General features: G+C 38.9%; 1 protein-coding gene and 1 long non-coding RNA gene across 2 annotated transcripts in view; one reads left to right on the top strand and one right to left on the bottom strand.

The window, feature by feature from the left end:
* LOC134564077 (uncharacterized) overlaps window positions 1-9,188 on the top strand; it is a 254,863-nt gene extending 245,675 nt beyond the window's left edge. Inside the window, exons 4-6 of the long non-coding RNA XR_010083467.1 lie at window positions 4,748-4,829; window positions 5,665-5,748; window positions 9,043-9,188. This is a non-coding gene — a long non-coding RNA (uncharacterized LOC134564077). The remainder of the gene's footprint in view (window positions 1-4,747; window positions 4,830-5,664; window positions 5,749-9,042) is intronic.
* TECRL (trans-2,3-enoyl-CoA reductase like) overlaps window positions 1-16,061 on the bottom strand; it is a 58,703-nt gene extending 42,642 nt beyond the window's left edge. The window contains exons 1-2 of the mRNA XM_063422690.1: window positions 15,828-16,061; window positions 2,596-2,647 (exon numbers count right to left, since the gene is read on the bottom strand). Of these exons, the coding sequence (XP_063278760.1) occupies window positions 2,596-2,647; window positions 15,828-16,061 (286 nt within the window). The remainder of the gene's footprint in view (window positions 1-2,595; window positions 2,648-15,827) is intronic.
* Window positions 16,062-17,717: the final 1,656 nt, after the last annotated feature.

Genomic DNA, 17,717 nt, shown 5'->3' with positions numbered 1-17,717 from the left:
CCACTCAATTTCAGGCAGAAAATACCAAGCTGTAGAAGTGTAGACATTTGTCCACAACATGCTTATATTGTGGAACGCCTTCCCAGAGGATTTTGCTGAGGTCAAAACTGTAAGTAGCTTTAAAAAGGATTAGACAGATCCTCGGTGGGCAGGTGTGATGTTTGCTATTAAGCGTGACAGCCTGGCTCTAACATTTGTTACAGAAAACCCCTGTAGAGCTGATGGCTGGAGGGGGCTGCAGCAGGGAATCTGCTGTTCTGGGCTGACCCCAATTGGTACTGCCTGTCCCTCCCATGGGCAGTGGCTACAGCAGGCAGGGGATGATTTAAAACATCTTCAGTCTGGACAAAACCTTTGAATTCCCATGAAAATAGCACTTTGTCTTAAATGGTTATTCTCCACTAATGGTTATTCTCCTGAATCTCCACTGATAAAACTGGGATTGATCCCCTGAACCCAGTGCCACAAAAAGCACAAGGTTAGGCCTTTCTGAAGTTGCTTCAGTAGAGACAGTTTTTTTGAAATGAGGGCTGAGGAATATTTCAGTATTTGTTCCTGCACTTCTAAATCCCTATTCTGCCTTTTGTACAAACATACATTCAAACTAGTATTTGACTAACTTACTTATCAGTAAGATGGCACGTGTCACTTGCATCTCATTTCTTCTATTTTAATGACTAACAGCTTGTGCTGCAATTCATAATTCCATCTCTTTCCTGCTTTCTTGAATCGAGCAGCAAAACCTGATCAGTGACAGAGACGATGCTTGTGAAATTGCTGCACAGGGGTTCCTCTCACTGAGGGGCTGACATGATACCAGCTGAGGGGAAAGCTTAATTGCATGGGAGATCAAAGGAGAATGTATGAAGACAGGGAGACTGTAAGGGGGTGTGCGTAGGAGTGTGTTTTAATGAGAGATTATAGGGGAACATGTGAGTCTGGCACACACAAAATGACAGAAATGAATGCATGAAATAGTACAAAATAGCATGCTAACCAAAGGCATCCACAGATCAGCTCTAGCCCCTTCTCAGCTCTTGCCAAAGAGAACTGTATTCTATTAGCTGTCATCCCTCTAACTATACAAAGAAAAAATGTGAAGGTTTGATCTTTGCAATTGGGAAAGGAGGAGGGGGGTGGGAACCTCATGAGACAACAACATCCAGGCTGAACTGGAAAAGAGAGATCAAAGCAATGAGCTGAACTGAGAAGAAAGGACACAGGACAGTGATATGGTGTACTCTTGGGAATGGGATGAATTGACGTAAGGAAATGAGAATTTAAAAAGCATTGAGGGAACTTGCTAGCCCTTCCATGTGCTGTAACTGCACTGACAGAGGGTTGGTTCATGATGAGTACTGTAATTTTTTATATGCTTTCTGTCTTACTTTATACTCAGCTCCACTTCCATTGCTGGGGGTACTTGAGGAGTAAGATGCCTCTTAATATCAAAACATGTGCCATTAAAATGGCTTATACACAATCTCACGTCATTTAAGCCCAAATCCATTAAAAACTTCATTACGGTTATATTGGCATAAACCTTTGTGCCAGTGTTCTCCAACTGATTTAAAATGCATCAATATAAATCCAGTTTCAATTGATTTAAGAGATTCTAGGCAGAAGTGCACTGCATTTGACAAACTGACGGGAGGACATACCCTTACTGAAATATTAAAACTTCTGCACTCGATCTTTTCATATTCAGCAGTGTGGCTTTTGAACTTTTGCCATTTTGTATTTTACAAGCCTTTACAGAGAGGAAAAATAAGTAACTTTAGAGCAGTCAGGTTAACAGCCGTTCGCTTCATCAACTGAACCCGTGTGCAACCACAGATGCCTTAAGGTTTAGTGTTTTATAAAATTATAAGGACACAGGAGAAGCATAATGCTTTTTCTACTTACCCTACTCTGAACTCAGGCATATTATTGGCTGACAACCTTTTTTTTTTTTTCTGTAAAAGGCATCTAGCCTTTAGTTGAACACACCCTTTTTTTGTAAAAATAATAAAAGCTCATTTTCTAAGATGTCATCTACTAGACCCAGTTGCTCAGTGCCCCATCTAACCTGGCCTTGAACCCTTCCAGATATAGGACATCCACAGCTTCTCAGAGCAGCCTGTGCCAGTGCATTGCCACTCTCACCATAAAGAATTTCTTCCTATAGCTAACCTAAATCCAGATGCTATTTAACCACTCTGAGCTCAAGTTCCCCACTAAAGCAGCTTTCTGGTCCACATGGTCAGTTTATGGCCAGCTTGAAGCAGTCTATTGTTAATTGAAGTTTATCCATGACAACACTGGGAGAAGAAATGCAATACTGGTCTTGGAATGACACTGTGAAATGTTAAAAACAAGATAAAAACTACTGCCCCTCTTGTGCTGGCAGTGATAAATTATGCAGTTCTCTTCTTCCAGACTCTCCTATCTGCAACAGCTACAATAGAACCTTAGTTCAAACACTATTCTTATTGAGCACTGGAGCTGTCAGGCCAGTCTCAGCTTTTGTGTGAGATTCATGAAAAATAAATTTGACAATTTCTCTAAGTGAAAGGCCTCTAACCATATCTCTAGTCTGGTAACCATAGTACTTACATGCTTTGTGAAATTTGTGTTTCACATCAAGAAGGGTAGATGCTGGAGCTACCTGGAAAAGAAAGCAAAATGCATGCAGATTAATTTTTCTTTCTTCTTCCCTTTGGGATCCCTTCTCCACTCCTCTAATGAAGAGATGCTTGAATTTGTCTGCAAGTCCTCCAGGCTAAAATGAAAAAAAAATCAGCAAATTTGTTTTCACAGTTTGGTATGTTATTAAGGATTGTCCAAATTTGACTTATACATCACCTGGACCACCTCTGCCTTGTCGATGGAAGGGTAAAATCACAAGGGTCAAGAGGGAAATCTGCTGGCCCTGCTTGATGCAATAATTGTCCTCTAGATCAAACCAGTGGGAAGACTTGAAGGGCTTGGCTTTAAAGTTAGGTTCAAGCATGATGAGGTCCATGTCCTAGAGACATGAAGGGGTTCCCTGGAGAAGGCAGCCACAAAAGTGGTAGGTTCTGTCCTTTCTGCCTGAAATGAGTTTGCTTCTTCATGCTTTTGTTCATGTGCACTGAAGAAATTCAGGTGTCACAGTTTTAGAGGGCAGACACTTTTTAGGCTTAATTTTGTTATATACATTTATTTCTTAATATGTTTTGTTCAAATTACCTGAGAAACACATTTAGAATTTACTAGAGCAAAAGATTTGGATTTGGCTTTTGTTTACAAGGAAATGCAATGGAACTCTTGAGGAAGAAACATGTTGAGCTACTTATTAGTGGAATGTGACAATAATCATGCAAACAAATAGAGAAGAACATAAATTCTCCTAGTAGAGATCATTTAGCACCTTAGCATACGTTGTTTTGTTGAAAAGGCTGCGTTTGGAGAGATATTGATGCAACAAAATAAAACTGCTGATTCTAAAACAACAAAACAGTACAGGAACAAAAGTTTACTCTTATGTAATTTGACACCCCACACAAATATGCAATATATGTGCTATTAGGACTTATGAGTAACCCAACTTCCTTCCAGTAATATGAACAGGTAGAGAGCTCAATGCAGATTCCAGTGATCTAAAGATATAAAATGACACCTGTGCTAAAAGATAGTAAAGTACAGATTATTCTAAGTTTTTTCTTGGTTTAGATGAGAACACTTTATTTTCCACAGTTCCAGAGAGTTTTACTTGGTGTTTACAGAAATTGCTGTAAATGAAACTTAAACCCTTAAATGCAACTAAAACCACTTAAACCCTGGCTTGTCTTTTTGATGTGTCTGCTAAGCAATGCCAACTCCACCCAAATCAAGGCCTAGGCTCCTTGAAACCCAGGATTACCCTTTCCCTGTCCCCAAGATCTGTGTTGACCCAAACCATGCTGAACCTGTATTAGGCCAGTCAAGGGACACTGCCCTTGACTGCCCTGTGTGTGTTAACACCCCGTAGAACAGCACCTCTCCCATAGTCTCCATGTATTTTTCTTGTCATGTGTGCAACCTCTGTGGACTTAAATACTGGGGCTGGGGGGTTTATGTTCCCGAAATCTCTAAAAATGCCTGAAATTGCTTTCTCACACTTTGTAGTCTCACACCTGTGAGGCCTGGAGCCCAGAATCCATCTGATACTGATGCAAGCCCTGTTAGCTGGCAACACCTATACACAAGCCTGCAGACCGAAATCTGTCATGTGCACAGGGCAGATGTGCAGGTATTCAGAGCTGGCATTGCCATCTGAAGGATGGGGATGGTCTTTTCCAGTATGATGGAGGCTGAGCTGGCTTTCTAAACGCAGTATAAGCCACATTGCTGCAAGGCCTGCATCCCTACAGATCAACACCTCCCTGTGAAGGGTTCTGGGATAGAGTACCTAGGGCCAACCCTGGGATAGAGTAGCTCTGGAGAGTGGATAAACTGATTTAGGCCAAGAAAGCTGAAAAGCTGAAAAGCTTAGCATGAAAAACAGAGCCCAGGTCTCCATCTCCAGCTCTCCTGAGTATGTTTTGACTTCAGGGCAGAGCTGCTCTCAATCTGTTCAAAATGTCTAGTCCAGCCCTTGTTAGCAACTCCACCTTTCCATCTCTCTCCCTTTCTTTATCCCGAGACAATCAGTGCTTTCTCCCCTCCAAATCCTGCTATGGCAGCAATGGGATTCATATCACCTAACTTCAGCTATTTAAAAAATTAATCCAAGCTCGTCTTTTAGGTCTACCTGTGGAACCAACCACATGCCTCAGGTGTTTAAAAGCTACAAAGTGCTCGAGTGTCCCACTGCAGCCCTGGAACCGGTGAGTGTGCCCCTGGGGGTTGATGAGCAGCACCACACACCAGTCTCCATCCCCGGAGCCAGCTCTCACACCCTTAACAGCAGCTGGAAAGGCCATGCTCTGCACATCCTCAGCAGGCAGAGCTCATTAGCAGGACACTGCTGTGCCTGGCTACATCCAAGCTGCTTCAGGCCAGAGCTGGTGTAAGCGCTGCCAGCTGGTGCCCAAGATGTGCTGGGCTGGTGAGCTGCGGTCTGGCAGCTCCGCGCAGGCTGCGGGGCTCCGGGAAGGCACGGAGCTCACATCCAGCCAGGAGGGCAGCAGGACACTTGTTTTATGAGCCAGCTGGCTTCAAGAAGAACCCTTCCACTTGAGACTAACTACATAGGTCGTGAGCTGAAAAATAACACAAATACTTTCCTCCTTCAGAATGGGCTGTGACATAGAAGAATCGCAGTGTCCTTGCCCAGGCAGAATAATGAGGCTGTAGACACAAAAGAATGAAATACATTTTTTTATGATCTTGATAATTCTGTGTCCTTTTTAAAAGATCTCATAAAACAACCAGTGAAGTTATATTTTCTAATATTGATCAATGAGAAATGGATGCTGAGACACCAGCTTACTACTAAAAGTGTCCCCTTCATAGACTATTAATTATCTTTTGTTCTTTTCATTGTACATCAATACAAGCTAAGGAATTGTAAGGACTGGAAAAGCATCTTCTCTTATTACCCTTTGTGCTAACTGAATAAAACACCCTGGAATATTTCACTGTAATTATTAGTCTTACTCTCCTTTCATTCCTCTGAAATATATCTGAAAGTGTTATAACCCTTTCTTTCTTCTCTTTCAGCACTTTACAAATATGCAAAGACAAAGCAGAGTGAAAGACCACCCTTAGTTTGCTCAAAGCAAGATGGATTTCTGCTCTTTTCTGGTATGTATCTCCCACAGTCTGATAGTCATGCCAGTTTTTCCCTACAAATTTTTCACTTGTAATCTAACACCTGATTTAAAGGGTAGTAAACTTTTCAATAAGTGATTGTCATCTGTAAGGTTCAAGATTACTTTATTTTGAAAAAAAATGTTATGAATAAATACATATTTTACAGCTTCGGGTTGCAGTCATTACACTTTTCATTCAGAAAAGGATGATTTCAAAATTACAAATCCTGGTTTTCCTGTACTTTCACAGCCAGAAAACTTTTACTTTTCCATTTGAGGCAACTGCTCATTTACAGGAATTCAAGAATTAAAAGACCTTCTGGGTCATCCATACCAGTTCTATTCTTCCTTCAGACACCAATGCACAAAGCATCACATTTCTTTTTAAGATTTAAAATACCGTATTAGTATTTTATGCTATGACTGAAGCAAGAGCACTAAGTGGAAGATATTAAGGGAACTTAATACAGTCTTCTGTGAGTGCAAGCTAATCAGATAGTTATCCACTTTCATACCTCTTTCACATTTATAAATCAAGGAATTATGCCTAATCTGGTGATCTGTACATAATTGCATCACACAGTTCTTGCTCTAAAGAATTATTGTAGGGGTCAGAGGTCAGCAGAATATCAATAAGAATTTTAATAATAGAATTTCAGCAAATAAGTAATCTTTCATTCAACATTTCTCTCTGAATACTTTTTTCTCTTTGTGACATGTCAGTGCCATTGCATTGCTGAGTCACCTACTTTGTAACAGGCATTTTCCATAATAGCAAAAATTCAGAAATTCTGCCACTCCAGTTGCTCATTAAGCACTGCCCCATCTTCAGAAGCCAGGGTAAATCTGTTCAAAAGGGTGACATCAGTTTATTGCAGCTGAGGATCTGGCTGCAAAACAGATAATCAGCTAATGGGAAAGACAGGTAATTTCCAAATTTAGCACTCAACACCATACTTCACCATTACTGCTTTTGTACCCCATCCTTGTTTTGGGATCATGCTGTATTATAAGAAACCAGCTGCATTCCACAGAAAGTTAATTAGAAAAACACCTGTCCTGGGTGATCTCTGTGTTTTGTGAATCTGACTTCTAGATCAGATTGGCTCTTTCTTATTGTCAGTTTTCAAAGTCAGGATTAAAAATTGGGCACTGTTTTGCTTTAAGATTTCCCAGTGTGTCCCACACTGCTCTCTTGGTGAACCAGTGTGCTGGTCATGACCAAAGAGATATAAATAAATGATCTCACCATGGGAATGACATAAAGATAACTGCATATAGACAAGTGCTGTCAGCAGCTACACAAAGACTTTGTCTAGAATCCAGTATTTTACTCAGTAGACTGCAGTGAAGTGACTACCAAAGAGCTGGCTGTGACCTCAATCCAGCCTTTCCAGAAGCAGGAGATGTTTGGGTTACAGTTTGAGCTGAGGTAGTTTCCAGCACACATACGTAAGGACTGTCTCACTGAGCCATCTTCCAGATTATTATCTGGTCACATGAACCTTGGCATATGAGATAATCTGACTGACTAATATTTCCAGTGATTATGGGCCAAATTAGCTAAGAATACACATAACCACATGCTTGCTGCCTGCAGTCATGTCAATTTATACCAGCCAAGTTTGTCTCTAAAGATGATTGATTGGTTTTGTACTGCTAGCTGGGTATTTCTATTAAAAAAAAAAAAAACTCTCTCTTTACAAGAAATTGCCTGAAAAAGTGTCAGACACCAAAAAGAGCTTTTTCTCTCTCTGGTAAAGGTGAGAGTGGAAGTAAAGACAATGTTATTCGTTAGCAGAATTCAACACGTACACCTATTTCTGAGCAAATCTGACTAGATTGGTACATCCCCATGCCCTCTGACCTTTTATTAAGGGGAGTTGAGTAAGGTTATTGTTCACCTCAGCCAGCCGAACAACAGAACCTGTCAGGAAGCCTCTGTCACAACGTTTTTCTACCAGGGAAATGGAATTTTTCTGGGAAAACCCTGGATGTGTAAATTTGTGTTGCCTTCAAATTTTAAAAATGGAAGAGAAATTTATAAAAACTCTGCTTCTGGCACATGCTGGGAATTCATTTTGTTGTGTTATATTCATTACTTTTGATTTCTCATCTGTATGGAACTTTCATTACTTCTGTATCATTTTATGACACATCTATCATGACAGTGTAAAATAATATAGCACATGGCCCTCATCATTGAAAATAACCCAATAGGAAATGATATGCAAATAAATGCACTATTAAGTTGTAAAATAAACTGAACTTGAAATATTTATTGTGTCATAACAGATTGAAATATTTCAAAACTAATTTGTAATGCAATCTTTCCCAAATTCTACCTCATCAAAAATTCAAGACTCATTTTTTTCCCACTGTCATTTTCAAAGAAAACAACATTTGGGATATGCACTTAAAAACAAAATAGTTAACAAAAAAAATAAGTCATGTAAAACAAAAGTAATAAAATATTTTTTTTAAAATTAAAATATTTTATAATAAATAAATATAGTACTGTTTTATTGAATAAGGTATAAATAATAAATAATAATAAACAGTAATTTTGACCCATACTTCTCAGGAAGAAAGTGAGGCTTAGTGTGGTGGGGGGGTTTTCTGTTGGGATTTTGATTGCCAGTTCTAGCACAGATACAGCATATGGCTTAGCTGAACTTGGAAGTGGAACTTCTGAATTTGTCTTCCCTTTTCTATCAAATGGCTGTATAGATTTTTGTTTGGGTTTTTTTTAATATATATATATATTTACACACACTGCTAAAATTAAAAACCAAGAAGTGCACCCAAGAAGCTCAACCAATATTTAACACAAGATGGTCACAATCTATTTGGGGCACTGCATGAAGTGAAAAAAGCCAAAAGATCAATCAATTTAAAAGTGAATTCACAGAAGAATGTATTTTGGCAAAACAAGTGATTCTATGAGTAGCAGGGCTAATGAGGCAGGTCCGTGGAGGGAAGTTGGAAGCTGAGAAGCAGCAGAAAGGAATGGAAAATGAGGGTGATGTATGAGAACAACCAGGCAGCATCAGGTCTGTTGGAAATCCAAGTACTTTTCATTATTCAATACCAAATGCAATGAAGAAATGCTTGTTGTATTTTTGGTAGAGGTTCTCTGACTGCCACAATTTTATTTCTTGAAACACAAGAAATGTAGCTGTTAAGGAAGAAAAACTTGCATGTAAAGGACTTTTTAAAATCCAAAATTGCTTAAACATAGGCAGGTATAATAATAGCATTAACATATACTCCTGGGTATTTACAGATCCATGACTATATGGCTCAGGTGTTTTGTGAAGAATCACACGTCGGATTTCAGAAAGAACCTGGAGCATGTTCTGAGAGAGCAATAAATCATATGCAGGAGTATTTTAATGCTAATAATGCCTATAAGAGATGCCATTATGCACCTAACTTTCCATCATGGGCTGTGCTGTTAACTATTAGACTAATAAAATTCCTACTGCTCCCTATGGCCTTGTATTGCTCCAGTACATTTATAATTTGCAATAATCTCTGAATTATCTCTGATACAATAAGGCAAATGTGTGGCTGGGGTAAAATGTTGTAACTTTGGTGGGAAAGAGGACATTTCCACACTGGTTGGGGATTTGTCTCTACAGATACAATTTTGGCACTATTCACTGCTCTGGTGGCATAACTGGCTTTTGCTGCTGGCCAGAATGTTCAGGAAGAGTTGGAGCACCATCAGTGTCTCACAAATTCACTCTTGTTTTTGCTGAACTTTGAATGCAACTTTAATTTTTTTGAATATTTATTATATTCACTTCTGTACTTCTTCCCCCAGGCTTAGGCTTTTTTTTTTTTAATCTAAAATAAGAGATGTATAAAATCTGTCATTTAAAGGCACTTCTAAGCTTTGATTAGTATCAGGCTGAAGCATTAGTCATCTGTTGCAGCTTCTGTAATTCTTTAAATTATCCCTTTGCAAATGCTAAATGCCCTAAAGTTACCAGCTTCTCCACTCCTCAGTCTGTCTCTTAGAGAAAAATCAAAGGCCATTTCTCGAGGTATTCCATTTAAAAAGCCATCTCTCAGCAAGCAAAAAGTAATATGTATAGTTGCCTCTTTTCATCTGAAACCATCCGTGGCTATATTGACATTAAAAATATGTGAATTTCTAACGGAGCAGGAAGAAATAAGTGTCATGCATTGCTACAACAGAATTTGAATATGTTTACCTACTTTACTAGGTATTAGTAGTAACTGGGCAAGAAAATACTACTGTCATCACTTCCAGCACTGTGGGCTGGGCATAAGATTCAATTCTTACAGGCAAGAAAAGGCACAGATTTTAAAAATGTAGTTTTTCTTTGTGCTCCCCAGCAGGGACCAGATCCCCGTTGTGCTGGATGCTTTGAACACATGCAGTGAAAGACACAAGACACCATGAAATCCTCCTTCCAAAAGGAGGTAAAAAAAGGATTCCCACAGCAATGAGCCTACATCCAGCTATTTTTGTGTCTGTGTTCCTTCAGCCATTTTGCTGTGGGAATTGCTGCTATGTGGGACTCAGCATCCATATCTCACTATGGAAGCCCCCTACTTTGACACAGCTGGTTATTCAGCCCCATGGCACTAATGATAGATTGCTTGAATAAGAAAAATCATGATAAAAATCCTCTGCTGTGGATGGTCACAGGTTCTGCTCATTCTCTGCAGAGAAGAATATATAGTCCTCTGAAGTGAAATATTAGAAGTGAAAGATTTAGGGGGAAAAATACTTAAAATGGCCATGAAAGTATTAAACTCTCCTAGGAAAGGACTTTACTTTTCTTCCCTAGAATGAGGCTAATGGGAAGTATCTGACATTAGAGGCAATGTTCTGATACTGCAGAGAGTTCCTTTGCAGTTTCATTGCCTACTTTAATGACTGCATGTGCTCACCTAAAATGAATGTGGTATGTCTAACCTCCAAGCCATGATGTGAGGAGTTATTTTTATTTGCTAGAGCTGACTGTGCAAAAGAGAGACAGTGATGACTTTCTCCTTGGCTGTTCACTTTCTGTGACAGAGCAGCAGCGCACAGGTGGGAGTAAGAGATTTCTGATACCAGAGGCAGCATTTCTGCATGCAAATGGCTTTGCTGACATGCCAGTGGAAATTCATTGTATTGTTAAGCCATAACATGCAGGTATAGAGACACTGCTTCTTCAGGTGCTTTTCAAACAACAACAACAACAAAAACTTGTGAACTCCTTCAGAGAAAAACAGGCCTTTCAGAGCAATCAGAATCAGCCCTAATACGTCTTTGGCAAAAGATGTAGTGATGCACACACTGTGATATTTAACTGCAAGAGGTGTTGAGTATGTACAAGTGACGGGGCTGATTCATAGACTTGTGTCTCTGCAAGGCGTTTTATTTCCCTAAAAATAACAGTATTCTCACAACATTCATTGTAGGCATTGCACAGCAAACAATGCCTACAACTCACAAACATACGGTTAAAAGTTCCTCCAGTCTCTGCGCTGAACCATAAATGTTCGATAATCACTAACTGGGTTTTACAAAGAGATTTCAGTGGGAGAAGGCACTGGGTAGAGGATGGAGAGCTGGTCTAAGGAACATTAGGAAAGTAGCCTCCATTATCTTTGCAACACATCAAGGAAAGAGGCCCTTCCTGCACATCTGAAGAAGCAGGATTCCTTTGCATGCCTTTAGGAAGTGTTCTGAAAAGGGGGAGCATCACTTCACAGTAGCCAAAACCTGAGTTTGCACCTCTGTTTACAGCTTAACTTGCAAAATCATACCGCACAAAACTACTGAGCTCTGAGGCTTTTGACGGGAAAAAGCTTTCTCTGCTGGTTTCCCCAGAGGTGATTTATTCTGTAAAAACTGTACTGTGTAACACTTTCTGCCTTAAAAGCAACTCATGCAAAGTTAATTACGTTGCACTATGTTTGTGGGAAAATACATTTTACTACAAGTTAATTTGAAGAAAAAAATATTATACAGTGAATGCTATAAAAGTAACAGTTATGAGTTGCCTTAACAGCATTTATAAATCAAATCACTGCACATCGATAACTTTAAAAGCAACCTACATCAGGCTTTTGGAACATGTATGAGTAAAACAGTTTTTGAGTAGCCACGCATTTTTCATAAGTGTGGGTAGCAAAAAAAAAGTGGGTTATTTGTTAAAAAGTACAAAAATGAATTGTTTTCTTTCATTTATAAGAGTTGATGATTTTTGCTTGTTCTGCTGTTTTCTGTTGCTTTTTGGAAGCAACACAGAAGCCAAAATCCTTAGACATTTTGTGATGCTTTTTAATTAAAAATATTTCTTATAAGAAATCTTTGATTACATGCTTTCCTCTTTACAAAGAGACAGGAATTTCATCCATACGAATTAATAAATTGGGAAAAAAAAAGAGACTTTTGATCATCTAGGCTCACCTGCTGTTTTACATAGGCCAAAGAGATTTCCCCTTGCTAAATAGTTCTTTCAGTAATTGAGCAAGAAACCTGGATGAGTCACATTTCAGCTACAGAATATCTTCACACAAATTCAGTATTGCTGGGAGGGTTAAAGAGCTGAAGACTGGCCCACAAAACACTCAACTCTTACTCACCATCCCTTGACTGTAATAATATGGGTCAAATTTCTTGGCTAAATTTTCCTAATTGTGGCTTTCCGGCACCAGCTCTTGTAAGGCCTTTGACTGCTTGGGTAAGGATCTTTCTGCTCAGAGACATCCTCTCCTGGGTTTGCCTCCCTGGGGAGTAGGGACAAAAGGAAGAAAAACCCAGGAGGTTGTCCTGTAAGCTGGCCCAGACACCTGGACTCTTGTTCTGTCATGGGCAGTGTGCGGAGCAGGAGGCTGCTTGTACCCTCCTCAAAACTTCAGTGCCTAGTCCCAAGACACCTCCTCTGAGCACCTATATACTGCTTTTAAGGATAGTTGTAGCCTAAGTTTAAATAACTTTCCCTGCTTGGAGACTTCCCCTAGTTTGAGGACACCTTGTAGAATAACCAAGAAAAAAAAAACAAACTGAAGCTGGTTTGTAATTCTTCCCCATGCCCCAAGATCAGAAATCCCTTCTCAATGGCATATCACCTCAGAATTAATTTCAAGAGCAAGTCTGAGAAAAAAAATCTCACACTGCTATTATTTCTTTTCTAAATTCTTTAAGTAACTCACTGGAAAAGCTTGTGTTTGCCAAACTACTTGCATAATGTCATATCCATAGCAGAGAAAGTCCCCAGAGAAAGTTGACAATATTAAATAAAAGAAATGATACTCCTATAAAGAATTTCATGTTCACAGCGTGCATGTGCAAAATAAACTGCCAGTGTTGCTGACTTGTGTGAATTTAACTTTAAGTTTTGCAAGATTAGGTAATTTTTCTCCAAACCCAGCTCCTGCAGGAGATGACTGTGGGACCAAAATGTCTGGGTTTTTTCTCTTCTTCTGCTTTCTTTCAGTATTTTTTTCTGCCTTTCCTGGTTGTAGAAAAGCCTGCAATATGATGTGATGTAAATGTTTTAAAGGCTTAAAAAACAAATACATATTTATTCTGTTCCTTGAAGACAATTAAGAACTTAACTACTTAATATACATGGCTGATCCTTCCCAAAAGTATAAGATAGATAAGAAAAGCAAAAGAAATAATGCAATTTTTTCCTTTTACAAATGGAGAATTAATTCAGAAATTATTTGTGCTGGATTCAAAACTTTGGATTGATGCCAACTGATTTCTCAAGATGACACAGCCAAACACACCTTTTATACCTTCCTGATTCTGCATTGCATACAGGAAATTATTTCTTGCTAAGTACCAGAACTAGCTAAATGTACCATAATTTTGCAGACTTTACAGAGCTCCCACTAATCTGAATGGGATTCATAGGCACATGCAAGAATCTCATAGAAACTCACTCTCTTAGAAGCAGCTCCTGGTGTTTCACCACAGAGCATTAAGCATTAAATCACTCTGCCAGAGTTTTTGTTGGGTGGGGAAAGAAAGGGTTCTTCTCTCTGCCATTATAATACTATTTCTCCTTTAGATTTATTAATCTGAGAATATTATAAATGCATTTGCTTAATAATAATATTCTAAACCACTAGCAATATGCAATAAGAGTCTAAACACATACATTTTAAAGTCTATGGTTCCTATTTTCTCCTATTCTGGCAAGCAATTATTACATGTGAACTCAAGAAATTAAGTTAATCATAACTATCTCACGAACAGAAAACAGGCATTAGAAGTGTCATGTTGGGCCTGTACTGCTTCTATTTAATTAAACAGAATATTATGCATAATCTGGTACAACAGTCTCCTATTTGCTCTTATAACCAACAGAAATTAAGTTCGCCAATACTAACAAGGGTTCATGGAAGCAAGGAACTCAACTTCTGTATATTCAGGGTTGACTTAGGAAGGGATTATCACAGCAAATAAAGGGACTTAAACAGACAGGTGAATGAGCATTCAGAAACCAAATTCTTCAGGCTGTCTTGGAAATCTCAGCTTTGTACTATACTTGTATCAATCCCTTGGTATGGTGCCAAAAATATTTTTTTGGAAAGTCCATGCTGCTGGCCATGTAAATTTAACATATATTTCTGTTTCTGAGCGGATACTTCCAGTTGTTATTGTTACCCTGTGTGTATTTTACCTCTGAATAAAGAGTACTTAGCAATCACCACTCATGTCTCTCTTTACACCGCCACAGGAGCAGGGGCCATGGTTTGGAGGAGGTATAGAAAATCTTCAGGGCGAGAAAAACTCAGAACAAAGATTAAAACACAGGGCTGGTATCATCCCAGCAGCATGCATCATGGAAGGATTCTTGAACTATGGCTCTTTGCTTAGTGCTGTTTCTGTACTGTACTTCTTTTAATGACATCATAGGAAAGCTCAGGGTAAGAAACAGATTTGTCTTTCTTTTGATCAAAACCTAATTCTAAATGTATGTAGATAAGCTAACAACTGTGTAAATACCACTTAATAATGTGAACACTACCATCAAAATTGTTATTAATAGTCATCCTATTTGTTTGACAAATTTGTACATGTTTCCTTTTTGGCTAGATTAAAAAAAAATAAACAGCAAAAAATATTTTGCCCCATGAAGAACAAACAAATGAGACATTTACCTTTAACTAAGCACACAAATTACAAAACCACCCTTTCAAAGACCAAGAACAGTGGAAATCTGGTAGTATTCCACCCAGCATATTTCAAAGGCATTAAATTAAACATTTGAAGCAAACTTATCTACCTGCTCCAGCTGTTGCCAATGAGGATAAGGGAATTTTTTTCTAGAAAAACAGTAAGTCTCAAAACTCTACTAATTTACTAAAAAATTCCATAGGCTAAATAGATTAGGATTCCCATTTTCATGGTATGCAAGAGACCAACTCTTTCACTGAGGGACAATGAATCACAAAAGCTGTGATGAAAATATTTATGAAGCATTTTTTAGCTGATATTTATGGGTTCATAAACTTCTGTCCTAGCCAGTCCTCTTATCCTATTTATGCAATCTGGCTGTAGCTTATAATTTTTTACTCACATTATTAAAACAAATCAAACAAAAACTCAAAACACCTCTTTTAGCTAAGACCCTTTGTTTAAAATAAAAATCTTAAAAATTACCAGATCCATTCTAATAAGCAGAGCACAGAGGAATACATTTAGGTACCAGCAAGTACTGATAGCATTGCAGAGATGGTAGGCTTTACAAATGTAATAAAAATGAGTATCCATTCTGAAACAAATGTTTAAATGTTGTGCTCTGAAACAGGCACTGGAATCTAGGTGTCAAGAGTCAGCCTAAGGACATAACTTTGAGTCCACAGAGCTGCCAGGAGGTCTAAAACAAACCAGTGCAGGATTATTTGTAAAAATTCTGTAGAAGACCAGCCCAGGGTTGTGACTCACAAGGAATTCCTAGTGTCTCCCAGAGAAAGGAATGAAAGTACTTCTACCACAGAGTAAGACCACACTGAAAACAGAATCCCTGAACTGGCACTGCGAGAACCAGGCACAGCCCCAGCGTGCTGGGATAATACACTCACCTTGTCCACAATGCAGATCTGCTTCTTGCTTTGCACATCAACAATCTCTACTTCAAAGTACGTGATTTTTGAATGTTTGAGCGCTGGTGAAGGTTTGATTTGGCCAGCAGAGAGCACCAGCTGAGACAAGTTGAAAAAAGAGCGTGAGTCATTGTGAGACATGGGCAGAGCTCCTCCATCGGCTGCGAGACCCCTGGTGCGCTCTGGAGTACCGGGATTCTGCCTCTTGAGCATGGTGTGACCCAGCAGCAGCGATCGTCATATCAGCAGGGGACACTTCCAGGGAAAAATGTTTTGTCCCTGCATCAGTTAAATACAGCCACAGACTGACGAGACACAAAAGGTCAAGTGGCATTCCATTTTAAGTGTACTGTCTTATTTAGCAGGAGTGAAAACAATGGCTCTGTAATCCATGTCTATATTTAATCTGCTATTGTGATGTCCTGTGTAAGTGCTGCTGCTGCTTTCTTATTTTCCTTTTTTTGTTTTATTTAAAACAGCATTTGAAACAAGAGATCCTGAAATTCCCTATTAGCAGATATCAGATCCTGAAATTCCAGAGCCCCAGAGGAGCAACCAGAAATGAATGTAGTAAATTCCACTGTTACCTACTGAGACAGATGTTTATAATGTCCATGTACACGTATATGTATAGATAAAAATGTCACCTGTTCTAGAATCATCATCATCAGATGTCATCTATTCTAGAAATATCTACTAACAAAATAGCATGAGTTCATCAGCAAAATTTAGGGGATATTTGAAAATATCTATTTGGCTTTAGCAAGTGTCCACTATGGATTTTCTGATATTTAATGGGATAGAGCTTTCCTTACAGTTCTGCCAGAGATAATCAACTGAAGGAAAGGAAATTATAACTTTAAAGGCATTCATTCAGGGCTTGGATCATTTCACTATTTTCTTACTCCTTCCTGACAATATTTACAAGGCAAGTCTGCAACAAAACAAAAGTAGCTTTAGTGGTAAAAATAAAGACTACATAAACCAACAAATTCTCTCTGAAGCAGTTTTTCCACACCTTATTTAAACTTTGTTTCTCCATGTATTGCTTTTTAATAGGATTTAACACAACTAGCAGCACTTTTCCATCCTGAAATTTTCCCTAAATTTCCCTAGGCTGCCTAGGATTATAGTGCTAGAAGGGCACCATGAGTTTCTGCACACAACTCTTTCCGCAGAGTAAATTCTGAATACAGTTCTGCATGGTAAAATTTCAGGAAAGTTACAATCACTATTCCATAAATCATATGGGTTTGTTACACTGAGGAAATTAGTTAAGTGGGAAAAAGCTTCCACAAGGCAAAAGTCACCATACAACTAGTATCTGCTCTGGGATACAGGGTGGAAACAGAGCAGGTCTCCCCTTTGATTCTGCTATAACTTGGAGAAAATTTAGTGATTCTATAGCCATTGTTCTGAGTAAAGGAGCTAACCCAAACTCATAGCTAAGATGCTTTATGCCCACATGACATAAGAAATTTTGAAGCAGCCTAGACTGAAAGAAAAGTCCCCACTGCTTGGTGGTGCAGTCATGCAGCCTTGGAACCTTCATTGGATTTGTTAATGGAAAGCCCTGACTGGGGGAATGCAGATGTACAACAATATCGATCCCCTACCACAAAAAAACAGGAATAAATTTTGAGTATTCTGGAATCAGTTAGTGTCTTGCCATTGGTGCAGAATAAGTGAACATCTAAAGAAAAAAAGCAGTTAGACTTGAGCAAGATTACAGCGTATCAAAGAAGTTCACCTGTCTCCAAGTTTAAATGAAAGGGGTTCAAGGAACCATCACCTTGGTGGAGTCAACGCAGCAAGCAGAAATTTTGGGATAAGCTAGTCACAACAGGGAAAATGATAAATTATTGTCTC

This window comes from Prinia subflava, chromosome Z (genome assembly GCF_021018805.1).
Source record: "Prinia subflava isolate CZ2003 ecotype Zambia chromosome Z, Cam_Psub_1.2, whole genome shotgun sequence".
Classification (NCBI taxonomy): Eukaryota; Metazoa; Chordata; class Aves; order Passeriformes; family Cisticolidae; genus Prinia; species Prinia subflava.
This window is presented reverse-complemented; position numbering and strand designations above follow the sequence as displayed.